This window comes from Mchenga conophoros, linkage group LG16 (genome assembly GCF_057382185.1).
Source record: "Mchenga conophoros isolate Kocher_MC1m ecotype Shallow Benthic linkage group LG16, M_conophoros_male_GT1.1, whole genome shotgun sequence".
NCBI lineage: Eukaryota > Metazoa > Chordata > Actinopteri > Cichliformes > Cichlidae > Mchenga > Mchenga conophoros.
This window is the reverse complement of record NC_140541.1, coordinates 3,126,828-3,146,233: the sequence shown is the minus strand read 5'-3', so window position 1 is coordinate 3,146,233 and position 19,406 is coordinate 3,126,828. Positions and strand designations below refer to the sequence as shown.

General features: G+C 44.5%; 1 protein-coding gene across 1 annotated transcript in view; it reads right to left on the bottom strand.

Annotated features, from left to right (window-relative positions):
* The window catches only part of cntnap5a (contactin associated protein family member 5a), a 140,837-nt gene that overhangs the window by 41,682 nt on the left and 79,749 nt on the right, over positions 1-19,406 (bottom strand). Inside the window, exons 7-13 of the mRNA XM_085250368.1 lie at positions 19,014-19,157; positions 16,172-16,439; positions 12,629-12,772; positions 12,347-12,512; positions 8,300-8,406; positions 4,318-4,437; positions 578-778 (exon numbers count right to left, since the gene is read on the bottom strand). Of these exons, the coding sequence (XP_085106494.1) occupies positions 578-778; positions 4,318-4,437; positions 8,300-8,406; positions 12,347-12,512; positions 12,629-12,772; positions 16,172-16,439; positions 19,014-19,157 (1,150 nt within the window). The remainder of the gene's footprint in view (positions 1-577; positions 779-4,317; positions 4,438-8,299; positions 8,407-12,346; positions 12,513-12,628; positions 12,773-16,171; positions 16,440-19,013; positions 19,158-19,406) is intronic.

Genomic DNA, 19,406 nt, shown 5'->3' with positions numbered 1-19,406 from the left:
GTTACAAAACTCCGACTGTTTCTTCGAGTGTTCACGCAGCTATGAAATACGCTGTTCTGGCTCTTGTTTGATGTCTGGGGTGATAATGAACTTGTTTGTTTGTGCACACATGCTACCCAGGGAACAGCAGAATCATGAATCTTTCATGCTTTAAGCGCGAGTGCTCGGATGTTTGGAACACCCTAGGTGCCAGAGATCTGAGATGAATGCACACCAAAAGATTGGACACAGCCTTTCAGGTTATTGTTAAACTATAACAAGAGTAGGGAAGCAGTGGGCGAGGGGATGTTGAAGGGGGCAGCCGCTTCCAACGTGGCCCCGGGCTGACAGCCTGACAATGCAACACAAATAACACAACGTTCAGCTGCTTCATTTGGATGACACCACTCAGTCCCACAGTGGGGGGGAGCCAGCCGTGGGGTCAGCAAGCAAATGCATGTAAGAGCATATAAACAGGTTTGCCCTGTATTTCTGCTGACGCACGTGTCCAGTGTCTACTCGTCTGAATCCAGTGCAGCTGTTCTCAGTGATGTGGTACTGGTGACAGCACGGGACATGTTTTAGGACAGCCACTGACCTTTTGTGTTAAAAAGACGGGACTTCCTGCAGTTGTAAACCACTTCCTGTTGGCACTGTTCCGACCCAGATACGATGGCACGTAGTTGTTTGGCCGAAGCGCTGTAGTTGAAGATCATGACGTGAGGTTTCTGAAGGGATGAGGTCTGAACTGTGACCGGAGCTGTGCTGTTGTGGGACAGCACGGTCCACACCTTCTTCTCTGCAAGAAAAATGTTCCCGCGTTACTGTGAAGCCAACATCAGCACCTCCTGCACCAAGATACATGCTGTAGTTTGGGAGCATTTCAAGTTGCTATACATCAACACAACTGTTATATCCCAAATGTTAATAATGTGCATGCATGAAGTCCGTAGTAATTACATAAATTGCAAAAAAGTAGAATAAACTACAAAAAAATCGTATAGAAAATCTTTTTTGTTTTTTTTTACAAATATTTCTAGTTAGAGAAATTTAAGAGGTTCATCACCCGAAACTGAAAATAGAAAAAAGTTGCACAAAATAGTTTCCAACCACAGGAAATTTATTTTGAGTGTCTTCATAGTTTTCTTTTTATATACTGCAGGAAAAACAAAAATAAATATTCTAATGCAAATTTGCAAAAAACCAGCATGTGCATCGAAATGAACTGTTTCCAGTGTAATTTGAGTTCGAAGCATCCCAGAAACGATTCACAAAGGCATAAACTCAGACATGAATTTTAAAAACACCAGCATATCTTTGTAAATGCTCTATAGGAAAAAACTACTGCATTTCGGGACGGTAATGGCGGACATGCGATAGTTCGCGCTGACGTCTGTTCCCAGTAGGAAGTCTTATGAACAGCTGATCAGATCGGCAAAGCCTGTTTCTGGAATATTGTGTTTTTGTTGCTACAAATGCTTTTATGCAATTTTTGCAAAGCTACATGTGGAAGGAAACCGTGACCGAGGACAAGCTGAATGCATAAGATGTAAGTACAACTCCTCCGGTTTCATATGCAACAAAAATTATTGTGCTAGTTTATGTGGTCGCAATTCTACCGAGATTTAAAAATAGTTATGCAAAACGTGCTCGCTCCGGCCGGCCATAAAGGGCTAACTGAAAATGACTTGATTGGCAAAACTCTGAAGTAAAAAACAAACAAACAAAGACATGACTTATCATTTGTTATTGACGAAAAAAAAAGGGATCCACCCCCCGCCCTCCACCTCATGATGCTAAAGCCAAATGGCTGCTCTCTGGGAGTTTATTAATCGACATAATCAACTTTAATTTGATGCAGTGTGAAAAAAAATGCACAGAAATAAATTATTTTTTTCAAGAATAATTAAATAGATTCAACATCTTTGTTCAACAGAACTGCAGACTGCACAGATGGTACCCAAAGGAAAACGTACTACAGCTTACTGGGGTGTTTTAGACTTAATAGTCACTATATACAGTAATGGACTTCTATACATTTTACATCAGATTAAAACTTTGGGTGTAAGATTCAGATAATTATTTATTAAAAGCTCGACATTTTACATGAGAATAAGAAAGAAAAGTATGTCTTTGTGCCCCCTTTTCCCTGTTCATGCCCTATCGGCCCCCCTGGCTAAACTTTGCTAGATCCGCCCCTGCACAGTTACCAGCCGTCAGCTACGTAGAAAAAGATCCTCGAGTAGAAAGTAATAATAAATAAATTCTAACAACAGCTGATCAAGCTTAAACGTGCTGCGGTTGTTCAGCCGCTGGTTTCCTCTTTCTGGCGCGAAGTGGGCGATAAACAAAGAAGAGAGACGGACTCGCGACAGAAAAGCCGATCAGCTGATCATTGATCAGTGTCACGATTGAAGTAGCAGCAGGAGAGAGAGAGAGAGGCAGTCGCTCCATATCGGTTGTTAAGCTTAACGCAGGAATGCTTTACAAACATTCAGAGATGAACTTACACACTTGCTTTACTTCTCTCTGGGAAAACTTCCTCGGAGATGAAATGCTGGTTTGGTAGCGAGGCTACAAATACACACAGCCGCTCTATCACGTGACGCACACTGCTGCGACGTGCTACGGTTATGAGCTGAGTGGCAAGTTTTGTGAGGTGCTTTCGTGATATTTAATGGATCGGATTACATTTTTTATTTCTCTCCGATATCCGATCCAGTAATTTAGGTCAGTATCGGACCGATACGTAATATCGGATCGGTCCATCTCTACTTCAAACCCTACACTTTGAAAAAGAACCTGATTTTATTCGTATCCACATACGAACACAGAATATTCTGGATAAAATCAGACGGCTGTGTCCTACTTCATGATTATTCTCATCAGGTTGGCAGGCTTACAGTTATTTACATCTCTAATGGATTCCTTAATTGAGGTCAAGTTGAGACATATTTGCTGCAGAACGACTGAGATTTTCAAGTAGACGACTGAAAAAACAAACCCTGGACGAGAGCAGCAGAGAACACCACGTTCGCTCTGTAATGTCATCACTGCTACATTAACCTTGCAGGGACGAAGCAGCTGGGAAAGTTGTGACAGCGCGGTGACGAGCACGGCCTCCAGAGTGTCAAAACTCAATATGTTTTGTCCTATATGTCATGCAGACTGTGGATCAGCTCGTGTCCCTCTGCCTGTCTGTCAAAAGTCACATCTCAGGTGACACAGAGCATATTGTGTTTGTGCCATCAAAAGCTCTTTCTGGCTCCCAAATCACAACACCCACACTGGTGACATCAGTCTGCTCCCACAGCTCCCAAACACCAACACCAACCCTCTCCCAAACGCAGCCTGGTGCCACGCGATCACTGTCGATATCTGTGCTGCCGACAGCGACATTCGTAATTATTTTATCGACTCCTCTGCCTCGACGTAACTTTCCTCGTTTCTCCACGAGCAACAGATAACTGCCGAGATTTCAGAAATCAATGGGCAAATTTCTGTGAAAATGAATGTGGATATTCCTGTTTGCAGCACGGCGAGTGCTGCAGACGTGACTTTGAGCTGGGATCAGGTCAAAACCAAAACTTTTACCCAAGAAATGTGCAGATTTATGCATTCCTTCAAACGACTTAACAGTTTAAACGTTTTCATGGCACCGTGACTCGCCCTGCATCCAAAACATCCAGAATTACTGTCATGAAATGCACTGTGCAGGGGATTAACCCTTGTTGACGTTAATGACCCGAGCCTCTGGAGGCCACTGGGAGGGGGCTCAAGATCTCTAAGCCTGTCAAGTTGTAATCTTTTTTTAATATATTTTTAACTGGCTTTATTGGATGGATACAGGGAAGCGAGAGGGGAAGACATGCGGTAAAGGGCCACGGGTCGGACTCGACCCCAGCCGGTCGCCCGCTCATCCGACTGAACTAACCCGGTGCCAAGTTGTAATCTTTTTGATTTGAGAAGCAACAAATCCCACATTTCTGCTCTCAGCCATACTTGAGTGGACAAGATGACCTTTTAATTGAAGCATCATTCATGAAGACACCATGAAAACCTTTCCCTCTGATTAAAGATCGAGGCAACAAAAGGCAGCATGCTGCATATACATAAAGAACCAAAAGATTGGAAACAAATGAAAGATTAAATCTGTGTTTAACACACACCGAACATGCATTTAAAAACCCTCAGGAGGTCACCTAGACTGCTGCTGGCTCTGGATCAATGCAGGCTAATCTATAAGCCAGTGCACTCTTTACTCTGAGCTTTCTCTGTGTTCTCGGGTGATGTTGAATGGAGTAAAAGGTGACAACACGAGGTCTACAATGATCTCACCTGTCATGTTGCAGTATACCTGTGTGGGCCCCAAAGGACCACTCCCATCTGGATCAATGAAGTAGAAGCCCGATGAGCTGCCACTCAGCTTGTAGGCCTCACAGGAAGACTCGTAAATGGCTGCAAGATGCAGAGTGGGACAGAAATCAGTCAGTCGTCCAACAATCAGCCCACGCTCTGACGGCTCTCGATTGGATGAGTCATGAATACACAAAACCTATCTAAATGTATGAACTCTGTGCTGTATTATAGAAGTGAACGATGTCCATGCTTTGGCTTTTTTCTTTATGCTAATTATGGCACCAACATCCTGAACCAGTGTCCTCCACACAAATCGATTCACATCAAGGAACATCTTAAACATCTTCACAGAGATACACACTAACAGAGGCCTTTGTTTGTGGCAGTGACTGTCATTTTAATGGGATGAAAGGACAGCAAACAAACGTTACTGCCTGCTGCTGGCTTCATAATAACTTCTATTATTTGATGAAAATAATTAAGTCAAGTCAGCCTATTTGTACGCCATGTTTTTCAAAAATAGAAGTCAATGTAACAAACTGAGAAAAATGGCAGAGACATCACAAAGCATCCAAATACAGAAAAGCAAAAAAACTCAAGGAGAACAATTAAAACTACATGACAGCACAGGCCTTTGTGAGCTCCTCTAGATACCACAGGATCTGCTTTGAAGAGCCAGATGAGGCGAAAGACTAACATGACAGCACGAACCTTTAGTTTAGACCCACGGCAGGATGATGCCCCCGAGTGCCTGAAGAACCAGAACACCAGCGACATAGTAGCTCATCCTGTTCATGCTCCATCATAACTCACAGGTTACTACCTCTAAAACAACAGACATGACCCCTATGGGCTCAAACTGTGCTCATAAATATTTTGTACTTGTAAATCAGACGGTGTAGCTGTGAAATGAATTTTGTAACCTTGTGTGTTTGTAAAAAATATTCACAAACGTTATTTTTTGGACCGTAAGGCGCACTGGATTATAAGCCCGGCTACACGAAACAAAACAGTCAGAGTCTTGCTTCCTCCACTTCCGTGCCATTGATTCATTACTGCTGAATTCTCTCACAGCGGCTCTATTCCCGTGTTGTTGTAGTATATAATCATAATAATAATGGATTGCATTTATATAGCGCTTTTCAGGGCCCTCAAAGTGCTTTACAATACCACTATTCATTCACACTGGTGATGGCAGCTACGGTTGTAGCCACAGCTGCCCTGGGGCAGACTGACAGAAGCGAGGCTGCCATATCACGCCATCGGCCCCTCTGGCCAACACCAGTAGGCGGTAGGTGAAGTGTCTTGCCCAAGGACACAATGACCGAGACTTTCCGAGCCGGGACTTGAACCCGCAACTTTCCGGTTACAAGGCGAAATGTCACTTCTTTGAGCCACGATTAATGACTAACCTCGTATTGTGGATGGGTTATCTCAGTTGTTCTCCTGACTGAAGTTTGGTCCTTTTATAACATCCTGCCATGCGATTACATTTGTCTCTTTAACTTTTATCGAGTGGAAAAGTGTTAGCGTTCATCCTCCAGCTTCAGTGTGTTTATGTTATGCTAACATAGCTATTTGCTAGCGATCACGTAGCACATCATTATATAGCAGCTAGCCCAACTTCAGTAACCCTACAAACTTCACTGCTGTTTAGTTTTCTGTCTTCATTTATGTTGGAAGTGAGAGCAGAGCTGTACGTTTGAATTTCTCAGAAATCTCTCAGTCAGAACATGCTATATCATGTTTCGGTGGAAGCTAGCGAGCTAACTTCCTGCTAACTTCTGACTCCATTAAATGTAATAAATCCTGTTTTCATGGATGCCTGATGTTTAACTTAATTGTTACACCTGGTAGAGCAGCAACACTGATCATTTTATTAAAGATGAAAGAATTTAGCGAGTTTTTAACTCTCAGTGATGCTGTGTGTTTGTTTGACTTTGGGACCTGAAGCAGACAGAGTTTAAGACCCAGATTAGCCATAATGCTCCAACAATCCATCAAGCAGTGCGGTTTCTGACAGATTTTTGAGCGCTGTGTACATAAAATTATTTCGAGCTCAGTAAGCACAACCAGAATTCATACATAAGGCGCACTGTTGATTTTTGAGAAAAGTAAAGGACTTTAAGTGCGCCTTATATTGCGGAAAATACGGTAATCATGTTTTTGTTAGGGTGTGGTTACAAAGGAAAAGAACTCAGTAATTAGCTTTTACCCGGGTATTTTTGAAAACGCAGATTTTTCTATGCGTTTGCACCTTTCGTCCACACGTCAATGGCGTTTTCGGTCACTGAAAACGGAGATTTCTAAAAGCTCCGGCCAGGGTGGATATTTTCTAAAACTCCGTTTTTGCATTTACGTGTGGACGAGAAAAACGGAGAAAACGCAGCGTCAAAGGTGTGCGCCTTTTTTGACGTCACAGTGTGCGCCATGTTATTGTTTCGGTGAAATGAATTTCTACAATACTGTTAATTCTACTCTCTGCAGTGTTTAAATGTTTACATATACACACAGTTACTGTCCCTCCACACATACGACTCGGTTCTGCTTCTATGCCCCAGCTTTGTTTACTTTTTCCCACCGAGGCTTCTAGACTTCTGATTGGCCAACATTTCTACACGGTTAGGAATCTAGCGCCACCTGCTGCTTTGGCATGTTCATAGCAGCGTTTTCCTTCATTTCTGCCTTTACGTGTGGACGGGATTGTTTTTTAAAACGAAAACGGAAAATCTCAGTTTTCAAAAATACCCGTGTACGTGTGGACGTAGCCTTAGAAAGACACAAATTCTCATCTATAGATGCACAAACATAAATCAGTTCACAGCTACACAGTCTGATTGAAACTGACCTGGAGAACACTTTGGCCAAAGACTCACATACACACACAAACACTGCAGGAGGATCAGTGAATCTGTGGATTGTGGAAGGAAAGATGACAAATACCTCATCAGTCCTTTGGCCACATAAGTCTCGAGTTTACTAATGAATGTTTCCAGCCACTGCATCTGTCAAAGCTAACAAGTCTCAGTTATGATGCTAGTGCCAGCCAGTATAACCAGGATAGTAAGGTGCTGTCCAGTGGAGTGTTTTCTAAAACCACCCAGAGGGCAAAATGAGACCTTTTTGTCACAGTCATGCAGTTTGAACTCAGCACGAGAAGTGTGTGTGTGTGTTCCTGTCTAGCTATCTTTGTGAGCACCGAAATCTCACTCACGGTCCTCACAAGTTTGAAGCATTTTTGAGGCTCAAAATGTGGTTTTAGTGTCAGGCTAGGGAAACCGTGACGTCAATGAAGGTCCTCACTAAGATAGCTGAATGGGCTTGTGTGTGTGTGTGCAAACTCCAGAGATGAAGCCAGACATTTCTGAATGTCATTGAATCTGCTGAGTGTTTTCAGACTCTGTCAGGTTTCAGGTTTTGAGTCCAGACAGAAAAGTTGATTTCACGTGTTTACGGGGAAGTTGATGAAAGGCCCTATTTTTAATTCAGCAGATGATCTTATCTGCCATGTTCTCTCCATCAGCCAAACACGACTGCGTTTGCCTGCATATAAACAAGATATCAGTATTCTGGGGCAGGGGAATTTCACACATACTTTCCAACAGCCGTCTCCACAGCAAATATCAAGGCGATGTCATAAAATGACAGCCGTAAGGAAAAGCTCCTACATGCAGAGTCAGTCTAAAGTCAGCCAGTCTAACACTATTTAGGGTGTAGCGAAAAAAGATTCTCAGAATTTTGAAAGTGAGAATAGCAGCATCGGTTGTAAAGGTCTTGTCAAGTCGAAGCAGGACAGCTTTTTTTGCTCTGCACAGGTGAAGAAAGGTACAAGCGAGGCTGGCGGATGTGTGCCGAATCGAATGACACAACTCGGCAGACCGAGACTAAATGGGGCGGTGCGGCGGATGTAATGGCGGATTTGAGAGGAGGTGAAGAAATGAAAGTGAGACAAAGTGCTCACAGTTGTGACATGTCGCTCCAGCATAACCCGTCCCCGAGCAGTCACAGGAGAAAGAGCTCCACATCTGAGAACAGCGCGCTCCGTGCTCACACAGGTTAGGAAGGCATCTGCAAAGAAAGCACAGTTTAGGAATCCACTCATTTACTTAGTGATTGTACCTGATATATGGACATTTGAATCACTTTATTTCCACAGTTTGAACCTTTGATCCAGCACGACGACATTTCGATCCACTGTATGCTTGACTGTACGTTGTTGGGGTGACTCTCTCGACTTTACATGAAGAGTCATGATGTGCACACACCGTTCACCAACAGCACCAGCGTTTCACAGTCTGGGGACTCATCAGCTGAACTTCAGACCATGCACATGAACGAACGGTGAGAAAATTTTAACTCTACTGTCTCAATTTATTCCTACTAATAATAAATAATGATTTTGTATGCTATGTTTAAATGAGCAAACATTTAAGTGGAGATATTATCTGAATGTCAGGAGCGGGATCTCATTCACACCCCTCCCAGCCTGAGGGAGGGGTGTGAATGCCTGCTGTTCTCCCCCCCCCCTCCTTTCATTCACTTCTCATTGGTACACGGGGATCGGCCCGGCCAGTCTCCTTCGAGGCCTTCCCCTGTACACGGTCCCTCATCCATCATCGCTCATCATCACTGAGCTCGTGAAATAAAACTTAAAGGAAGTTCTTCCTTCCCGCTGACACGAGTGCTTCCCCATCAGGGATCATCTATTGCTGCAGCCTTTCTCTCTAATATTGTATAGAAAGCACTTTGAGGTAACTGTTGTTGTAACTGGTGCTATAAGAAGATTTTAGCTTTACAGTCTGGAGCTCTAACCGCGGCGATCTTCATCCGTGGTATCTGCCATTCTGCCAGAACTGCAGTTCAGCTGTTTCTGATCCATGAATCTCTGTCTGAGGAACACTTAAACAAAACAGGACTGAGTGGATCTGCAATGATGAACATCTGTCATTACAGTTAGTCACAAAGCAGAGAAGCAGAGTACACTTCAAACCCCATCCATGCGTGTTTTCCTGCGTTCTCCAGAGTCGGATTGGCGGTTCATCACACGACCGTGACACTTCAGTCACATTTCCAGCTAAAGTCACCAATAAAGCTAAGATGAGGGGACATCTATGGACAGTGTGTGATTGTCCAGTGAGGGACAGCTGTATGTGTATATATACACACATCCAAGGAGAGGTTTGTCACAGACCTGACAGGCTTTTCAGTAATGACGCTTCTCAGGTTCACAAAGAAAGAAATGCTGCTGCTGTTAGCGTCTGCATGCTATGTTAGCTCAAATGCTCTGCCACACAAAACCACACAGAGCTGAGCAGATCGGCCCTCTGTCACCGCTACCAAAGGGGTATATCTATGCATGCATCTATGATTGGTCCTTCTCTTCAGACTGTAAGCAGCGATTTTAAAGTGAAGGACATGCAACATGCTAGCATGTCAGAAACAACACAGAACAAGTTATCTCATTGAAAAAGCTGCAGGCAGAGATGTTCTGTCTTTTGACTGCTTGTAATTAATTGATTATCAAAACGTTTGCTAATTAACTTTCCCGTCTGCTGACTAATTGAAAAATCTGTAGCTACCTCCTGATGTGCTGAGCTCTTTCAAACTTTCAGAACAACTGAGGCTTTAGGAGCTGCTCAGGATGATAACACTTTACTTCCAACCACAAAGAAGGAAAAACAAACAAACCCACATAAATAGGCGGCTTCCAGGCATCTGCATTAGCGACTAACAGAAGCAGTTGTTTTGTTGGTGTTTACAAAGCCGATCTTTTATCCAGCAGGTAAGAAAGAGCCGTGCTCACGTTCCCCTTTATTCGCTCCTGTGCTGTCATGAACACCAGCTTTGAAGTCCCCCAAAAGACTCATTTGCTGTTGATTCATGTTGTGCAAAGTAAAAATAAAAACAAGTGTGAACTGACGCTTTCTAACACACTGCGCCCTTGTCTGAATTTGAGAAAGTGGAGCCGTGGCAGCGCTTCTCTAAAAATAAATGCATCTCTGTCACCTTCAGACAAGAATGCCCGTTAATAGGATTTCACCACAAAACGTGTTTCAGGGAAAATTTTCAACTGCACTCTTCTGATTAATAGTCCCGTCCTCGAGCCTCCTTCAGTTTCACATAATTGCCAGCCTTTCAAGCATGCATCTATAATTTCATGCACTTTTATCTCTCACCTATTAACTGCAGCAGCACAGGCCGGCCGCAACACGGATAAGGTTGCAGCCGTCGGTTTAATTACCGTCGGGCTATTTTCTGATGTTGTGTGCACGGTTGACCTTACAGGTCAAGAAATGACAGCAGCTGGCACACCCAGGTGCACACGAACAATAAAGTGAGTCACAGTGTAATTAGACCGAAAGCAAAGAAGCTTCAGTCTGAGTTCATTTCCTCGTATCGTCAAAGTAAAGGCTCAGAACAGAAACGAGGAAATCATAGGTTCACCTCCCTCAAGTTTTCAAATGATTTTTATTAGCAGTTAATTTGCCATTTGATCTCATTCACCCAGTAAATACATCCCAGGACCGAGCTCTCACCACACGGGTGAGAAATCAGATGTCACTGGTCAAGGTGGATCTCACTAACAAACATCCCACTCTCGTATCATAGCAACTCGACGGCGTAAGCTAGCCCTGAAGTTTTTAAATGTTATAATAATAATAAACATAAGCCTGATAAATCAATCTTTTTCAGGAAGTAAATGGTTATTCAGTGCAAAATACGTAACCAAGCCAACACCAAAGCAAAGACAAACACAGTTAGCATGAAGATGAAGGAGTTTCCCCAAGGAGCTGCTGGAGCCTAAATTAAAGTTCAAGCATAAAGACGGGAGTGCAGGCTGGCATGCTGTGAAGTGTGTGCACTGGATGATAACAGTGACTCTACACAGTGCAGCCCTCTGGCCCACACGGTACAATGTAAGCAGTGGTACTGCTGTATGTGTCGTCATTTGAATAAGAACAGGGTCCAACCAAAAGCTGAAGGGTGTCCTGGCTCAGCTTTAGAGATGCACCAAATGTTGGCCTCCGCGATAAAGTGACAGCAGAGGCTGAATGAGGATCTGAGTGATTCAGGGTAGAGCTGCTGTTCCCTCAGTGATGGTTCAGGCTTCCTGTCAGGATGCCTTCTGGATGCATCTAAGCTGAGTAATTCGTCCATCCAAGAGGAGGCCCAGAACATGATGGAAATGTTTTTCACTTGGTTTGAGAACATCTCCGATTCAGAGCCAGAGGCTGGGAGATGTTTGGACTACAGTGAGACTGCTGTCCCTGTGGCCAGCAGTAGAAATGGACGTATGGATGGCTGCTTAAAGAAAACAGAGGATGGCTGAACTCATCTTGAGGAGGGTGAGTTTGTACACCGCTGCAGTATCTGCACCAAAGTTTCAGCCATGTTTCATCAAAGACAGCCTGATGCTGTTTGTGTAATCCTAGTGGCAGTTTGCTTCTTGACTGACGCCCTTCAATAAATGAAATCACGTGGAAGAGCACCAAAGCATGCTCCTGGAGCTGCATCGCCTGCAGCGCGCCGTTCGCCTCACTGACACGGGAGACTGCCGTCGCTCCTGTGTTTGCAAACGCTGGCTTAGACAGCAGACATGTGAAACTGAAGAAAAAGCAGTCTGCATGTTTACTTCAATCCTGTACAAGATCCACATGAAGGTGCTCACAGGGCCCGCAGCTGTGGGGTAATGAGGGAGAGCGCGGCACACAGGACAGTAGGGAGGCAGCTTGTTAGCATAGCCCTCTGCCAGGGAAGCTACTCGCCAGTTTTCTGTTGCACTTTAATTGGACGATCCTGTCAGTTTGTCTCTATAGGACAAGATGTCAGTGACATTCAGGCTGCGCTGCAGGCAGCACGCTGTCATCCACAAATTAACAGAGTGGGCATGGATGAGGCTGTGCTGCCATCTTGGATAATGTTTGACATTCAACAGTCACGTGTGCATGCTTTCAGCAGCTCTACGTCTGAGCCATGTTCTTACTCAAACACATTCAGGATACTTTACCTGTCTTTTATATTGCACGTGTCGAACTGAAGCTCGTTATAATTCCCCAGCAGTCCTTGCTGTACATGACTGAGATTCATCAGCTGGCTGTTGATGAATATGAGCCGCATACAACCCTGGAACGCCGGAGCAAAGCCCTGGCAGTCTGGAGCAGTCGCAGCACAGCCTGGATGGAAATAACACACGATACAACCTTTAGCTTTTATTCCCAGGAAACATTCGGTTAGCGTGTAAAGGAGAACGTCTTAAGCTATGTTAATATTGGTGTGTAAATCCACGAACCTCCAAAGTAAAAGCTGCCTCTGGATTGCACTTGTTCCCAAAGTTCAATAGTGGAGGAGGGCTCGTTATCCACAGTCAGAGTGATCTGTAGGTTCCTGGCGTCGAGGCTCACAGAGTGCCACAGCCCATCGCTGACTCTCCTGCCTGATGAAGAATGGTTCAGTTTGGAAGTTTAGAAGACAACAATATTTATTTATTTTACTTTTGTTAAAAATAGACTTTTGAGAGCTGCCAGTAAATTTCCTGTGCACACACACGCTTGTTTTCACGGACACCACAGGAGCTGCAGAGCTTCCAGCCTCCTCCATCACTCGGAGCCTCCAAACAAAAAGCCTGCCTCCTCCGCCGTGTCACTCAGCGCATATTTTATCATTTAGATGAAGTGAATATGGAAATGTGGAGAAATTACTAACGTCAGCTTCTTCCTGGTTCTTTATTATTGTCAACGAATAACGTGGGTGCATTACCTCCACTAATGTGAAGTAAGCACTGTACCGCAGTCAATCCTTCTCCATCCTTCACTTAAAGATGACACCAGCATCTCTGTTACAGCTGATCACCTACAGTCAGAAGGCTGCAGACATGTGAGCAAACACACTCACACGACTCTGCAGACCAACATCTGGAATATCTTCTGACATGTGTCAGTCAGATTCTTTGTTCCCTTGTTGCTGATGATGACTGAGGAGGTTACTACAGCTGCCTGCACTGCCTAACCCAAACCTTTAACCTGTAAGCCACCAAGTGCTTCACCAAAGTAAAAGTGGCTGTGACAGATCATCACAAAGCTGCAGCCTTCAGGAGGACTGACCCACGCCTCTGTTCCACTCACACTCAGTCCAACAGTGCCCGTGACTTGCAGCAGATCCCTGCATCCCAGAAGAGTCTGAGGGCCGCGGGCAGTTTCTCTGTGTCATGGAATAAGCAGAGTTGCCACAGCAGACAACATTAATCTGAGTTTCCTTCCCTCCTTTCAGGTCAGAAATATAAATCTCACCATGTGTTTGCTGTCTCCTTGCTGCCCAGTCAGTTTATGTGGCTGCTGCTCATCTTTTAAAGTGTTAGAGAGGCGAACGCTCACACTAAACATGGCCATTAGAATGTACAGCTAATAATCCCTGTGAGCTAAGAGTTGAGTCGAGGCAGCTTCTGTTTGTGTTTCATGTCAGCTGATATCCTCACGACGCGCTTATCGTTTTCACATCCAACCCGGGGCTGAGTGTGTTCCAGTGCTACAGCACCAGTGTTGTAGTCACAGCATCTCCTCAGCAGAATAAGGATCATAATCAGTGCAAGACGGAGGAGCTGGAGTCTGACAGCAGGACAAGACAGACTCTGAACAACTAAATGAGTCTGAGGACTTGCACAACAATGACCTGATACGCTGCAGGGACTATTAGCTGGGTAGGAACAGCCGATCGCATTGACGCAAGCATTTGTTTCAACTGTAAAAACAGGTCAACTCTTATCCTGCCTCTAAAAAATATATTTGGATGTGATCACTGCTCCAAAGAGTCAGTGGCAGCCCCGTGTCCACACCAGTGTGTTCATGCAACATGTTGTGCGTCTCCTGACGAGTCTGATGGAGACGCAATTCTTTTCACATTGAGGTCCCCGTGCACGCAGCTCCCACGTTGTCAGGGCCCATTTTCATCCTGCCAATGCTCTTCTATCAGCTGAACGAGGACACAGTGGAACAGTGATGTGACAGTGCGAATGAAACTGAAGGGAAAAGTTCAACTTTGGAGAAAAACAAAAGTCTGCAGTTTAATGATTACGCTGAGAGTGATGCTGCTCGGTGTCTGACATCGTTACACTGTTCCAGCAAAGTGGTGAGAATCTGTAGCTGCCTTTAATTAAAACCATGTTTCCATGTTTATGATTCATTTCTTAAGCTTTGGACGATCGCTGTGCCCGACGCGCACTCAGCACGCCGCGCTCACGTTTACACACCGGGCTCTCCCACGCTACGGTCCAGGCATCACAGAGAAGATGTTCAGCTAACAGAGCATCACACATCATCTCCATATAGGAATGCCCTCCACCCTGCATCTGTGCTTGGTGCAGCATGTTCCCACAGGATGGGTTTCCACACATCAGAGAGGAGGACCTGGGGATTGTCTCGCACTGCCTTTAATATGATAACGTTGTTTGCTGCGTATAGATGCTATGATACGCTATATCTAATTTCAGTTTGACCTCCAAAAGTGGACGAGAAAGACGAGGGATTCTGATGACGGTAACACGAACAATAAACAGATCCTTCCTTTAACTATGGTAAATGTATTGTTTCTGCACGACTGCAGGACTCGAGGTCACGGGCTTCATAGGCTGCAGCTCTAAGGCTGATATGTCCTTGCGCAGATGTTTAATTTAATGCACCATGAGGCAAATTATATAAAAGGGAATACAGTCCCTGAGCTGTGGTTTTCTTCTCCATCTATATTTCCCTGCAGCCATCCAACTGCTGAGAGCCTGACTTCCCCCAAGCAATCTTACTTATCTCTGTTATTTTTGCTAAGGAATCCTATACAGATAATTAGATGATATTTTCCCTCAAGTCCCCCCCCCCCCCAAAAAAGAAAAAGCCATATTATTTTCGACTTTCTTCAGGATGAAGGTGATACAAGTCAGACAGATTAAATTGGTTGCTGAGCACAAAACAAGCACCTTGGAGGACTCAGCAGTGCAAACAGGCTTTTGGAGGCTGGCGTTCGCCGATGATGCTGTGAATCAAAATGTGATTCAGAAGCTGAAACTGACCCAACCCTGTGCCAGTCTGTGTTCATGCTAGACCAATTCATCTAGTCCTTTTGCTAAGCTAGTAGTAGCTTCTTAGTAGACTCACAAATAGAATAAAACAACATTAACTTGATCTAATGTGTCACACTGCTACAACCGCACACTGTGAAGAAAAATGACTAAAACACAAATTTTCAAATTAACAAGTTAATCAAATACTAAAAGTGTACGAACATGCGCTGTTCCATCCTCCAGGTCGTGTTACGTGTATTAAAAAGTGTGCACAGGAGCACAGCTGTGAACGTTAGCTTCATTTTTCATCTCTACAGGTTTCTGCATCGCTCTAACAAAAATGACCCACTGGGGTTGGACACAGGGCCTCTCCTGGTGTCCTCCAGTTCCTCCTGCTTGGACTTTGGGTCCTGATCATTACATGTGGGTCATTTCTGTGACTATATTTCATGTTTCTTGAGCTGCTCCTGAGCTGGTTTGCAGCATGCAGCTGCATTATCCTGCAGGCCAGCTGTGTAACTGGCATGCACCAATCTTTAGGTGAGTTTGTCTCTGGCAGCACATTCCACTATAACGACTTAATACATGTTAATCACTTCAGCTGTCAGTGGTTTCATGGTGTGGCTAAGTGGTGTATGCCACTGAACCTTTTCTATCTCAGATCTAGTGCAGACATGGATCTGTGGGGATGATTAAGTCTAGTTCGAGCCGAACAGGAAATGTCTGATTTTGTACTATCAGGAGTGCACAGTAGACTCAGGGACACATTAGTCTGTTGTGTGGACTCACCGGCTGAGACCTCTGATTTCTGTCGTCCCGAGCTGTGGAGGGTCAGGCGTAGCCAGCTGTTGCTGATCTGCAGCCTCAGTTGCTGTGGATCTGGGTTGAGTTGGACGGAGAGCAGCAACCCCTCCGGGTTCCACGTCCTGAACTGGAAGCGAACGGAGAAACCCCCCACAGCTGGCGATGCTGATGGGAGCGACAGGAAGCTGCTGCTGGAGCTCACAAAGGTGCAAGCCACCAGCTGGGGCTGCGAACACGAGAAGGTCACATTGCCCTGGAGGACGAAAAAGCCAAGGATGCAGATTTACATGCATCTTGCACAATATGTTAGGTGTCATGGGAAATAAATGTCATGTTGTTGCGCACAAACAGGGAACAAATGGTAACTGACACCAGGACCTTTTCCTAGTGTCAACCACAATATTCATTAAACTGAATTATTTGGCATCAACAGCAAATTATTCATCAGTACCAATTTGTAGTACTTGGAACAGAATTCATAGTAATGCTGTAAAAGAGCCGACACATTGTGTAGTGTCAAATGAAAATTTAATCAAATAACCTCACACAGAGAGGAAACTGAATGTCAGCGTTTCTTCATAATGGATTTACTTTGCTTTTCACTGTTTTCTGCAATACAATATTCCAGTGTTACAGTGGTGGACACTCTCACAGCACAGCGATGGTCATTGAATGATCCATTTAAAAGCAGACTCTCTTATCTTCACAGAATGGGTGAATAGCTCCCAGCATTTCTGCATGAAGTGCATCTCAAATATTAAATATGAGGTCAGCATATATACAGGTCATGTCTGGGAGGCTAAAGCTTCAAGCAGTTGTTTATTCTACTGGCTCCTATTGGCTGCTGAGAGATGACTCTAATATTGGTCTCATCCCACCTGCTGTTAAAAATATTATATTGGCTGGGGACAGCCAATCAGAAGTCTCCATTAAAGCATGTGATTAAAGGAAGAGGAACTGGAAGCTGGTCGGATTCTCTGTATGCCACAGAAATGTGTTTCAGTGCTTCTTTATTACCTCCTTTATGGGAGGAAACACTGGGACCAATCTTTATGGGAGGAAAGAATAGAAAGACTATTCCATCCCATAATACACAGCAACACACATCAGACCATCCATGGAGACAATCAGCAAAACAGACTTTAATACACCGACTCCTGGTGTGGCACATAGGGTCAGTGGTGCTAATGTGCATGTGGAAACACACACACACACACACACACACACACACACACACACACACACACACACATGCACGCACACACACACACACACATGCACGCACACACACACACACAGACATGCACACACACATGCACACACACACATAGAGACACACTCACACACACACACACACTCACACACACACACACACACACACACACTCACACACACACACACACACACACACGCACGCACACACATAGAGACACACTCACACACACACACACACACACACATTTATGTAGAACAGGTTGTGGACTCTTCTAGCTCCTCTGTCTCTGTAACAAAGACAAACATTTAGGTCTCGATCCAAGACGAGCACACGAGTTTAACCTGATAAAAGCATCCATGGAATTAAGTAAAGGAATATGTCAGAGCTGCGAACACAGACAGTGGTGTGTGCTGACGTCAGAGTCCCATCAGTCCTGCTGCCTGCAGGGCAGCACGGGGCAATCGCAGCTCTTTGACTCTCAGTATGATCCCTCCCATCAACCTCGGGGAGACTGTCCCATTGAAATTCCATCACAGCTTCCATCACGCCGGCCTCTTCCACCTCTGCTTCTGTTGTCAGTAAAGACCTTTTAATGCAGCAGTCAGACGTCAAGGCAGGGGTGTCTCAGATGAGACCTGGCTCGGTGATTGGTGTAGGTGGTGACTCTCAAACAGCACTTGGGCTTAATCACAACGGATGTAACGATTGTCACTTGTTCCTCAGTGTCTGATAAGACTCGCTTAAATGTGACTAATCAAATATCTCACAAATCAGCAGAGAGAAAACCGGGAAACGACGCGAGCGAGCGCCTGCCTTTTCCAGCAGCACCATCGCTTGGCTTCATGTTCATTCACACATATTCACACTAAACTCAAATTTCTCTGTCAAATAGAGAAAATACATAAGGCTGCACTCATTTCTCTTTTATCCGTGGATCTCCTGTGAAAGCACATCCATGGAGGAATGCACCTTTCTCCAGTCTTATTTGTTACCCTACCTTCACCACGGCCGTTTGGCCTTCTGTCCCTCCAGAGGACATGCTCTAAACTTCATCCAGCTTATACAGAAATGTGCAATCAATCCACGATTATTTACATGTTTTCATAAAGTTGTCGGTCCGTCCTGAGATGCTGCTCCATGCTGCTGCCTCACACTCCTGCTAAACCTGACTATAGAATTACTGCACTGCGATATATGATTACCAAATTAGACCTTTACAGTTTCACTCGCTCCACTCGCCCACGGTCTTTTGCCCGCCTACAGATGCACTCTTCCTGCATTTTTCCTATCTTTATAAATATCATTACATCAGCTTCGCTCCCCAATAGAGATCATCTGTGCTGTGAGGCTTTTTCACATTTGTGAGCTTTTAAAAGTGAATCACTGCACAGGTTTGTCTTTATAGACACCAGAAAGAAACAATCAGTCGTTATATTCGTCTATCACAGATGTGTAGGATTGTAAAGGACAGAAGAACTCAAATACTGCTGTCTGTGTTTTCATGGTACCCAGGCTTTTCATCATTTTTTACATATATGAGCTGAGTTCAGCTTAATGCACAACACACTCACTAAGAACACATGCAGCACTGTGGAAAACTACACAACTCACCACGCTGTGTATCTGCGGCTTGCGTCTCTTTGCCAGATCTATGACATTGATCCCGTTGTAGTAGAGGTTTTCCATGCAACCATTGAAGTTCTTCCTCAGAAAGGTGCCGGGCTTACCCGGCAACGGGATCCCTCCAAAGCTCAGCTTTAAAGAAGAAAATACAGAAACCGATTCACCAAGAACAACTCGTGTTTTTAACAAAAATGATGTGAAATTCAATTCATCTTTTATTGTCATTGTGCCAACACAACAACAACCAAAGTATATGCAAAATACCAAACACAAAACATAAATAGAAGTGTGTGTGTGTGTGTGTGTGTGTGTGTGTGTGTGTGTGTTTGTTTATGTGTGTGTGTGTGTGTTCCTGTCTAGCTATCTTTGTGAGCACCGAAA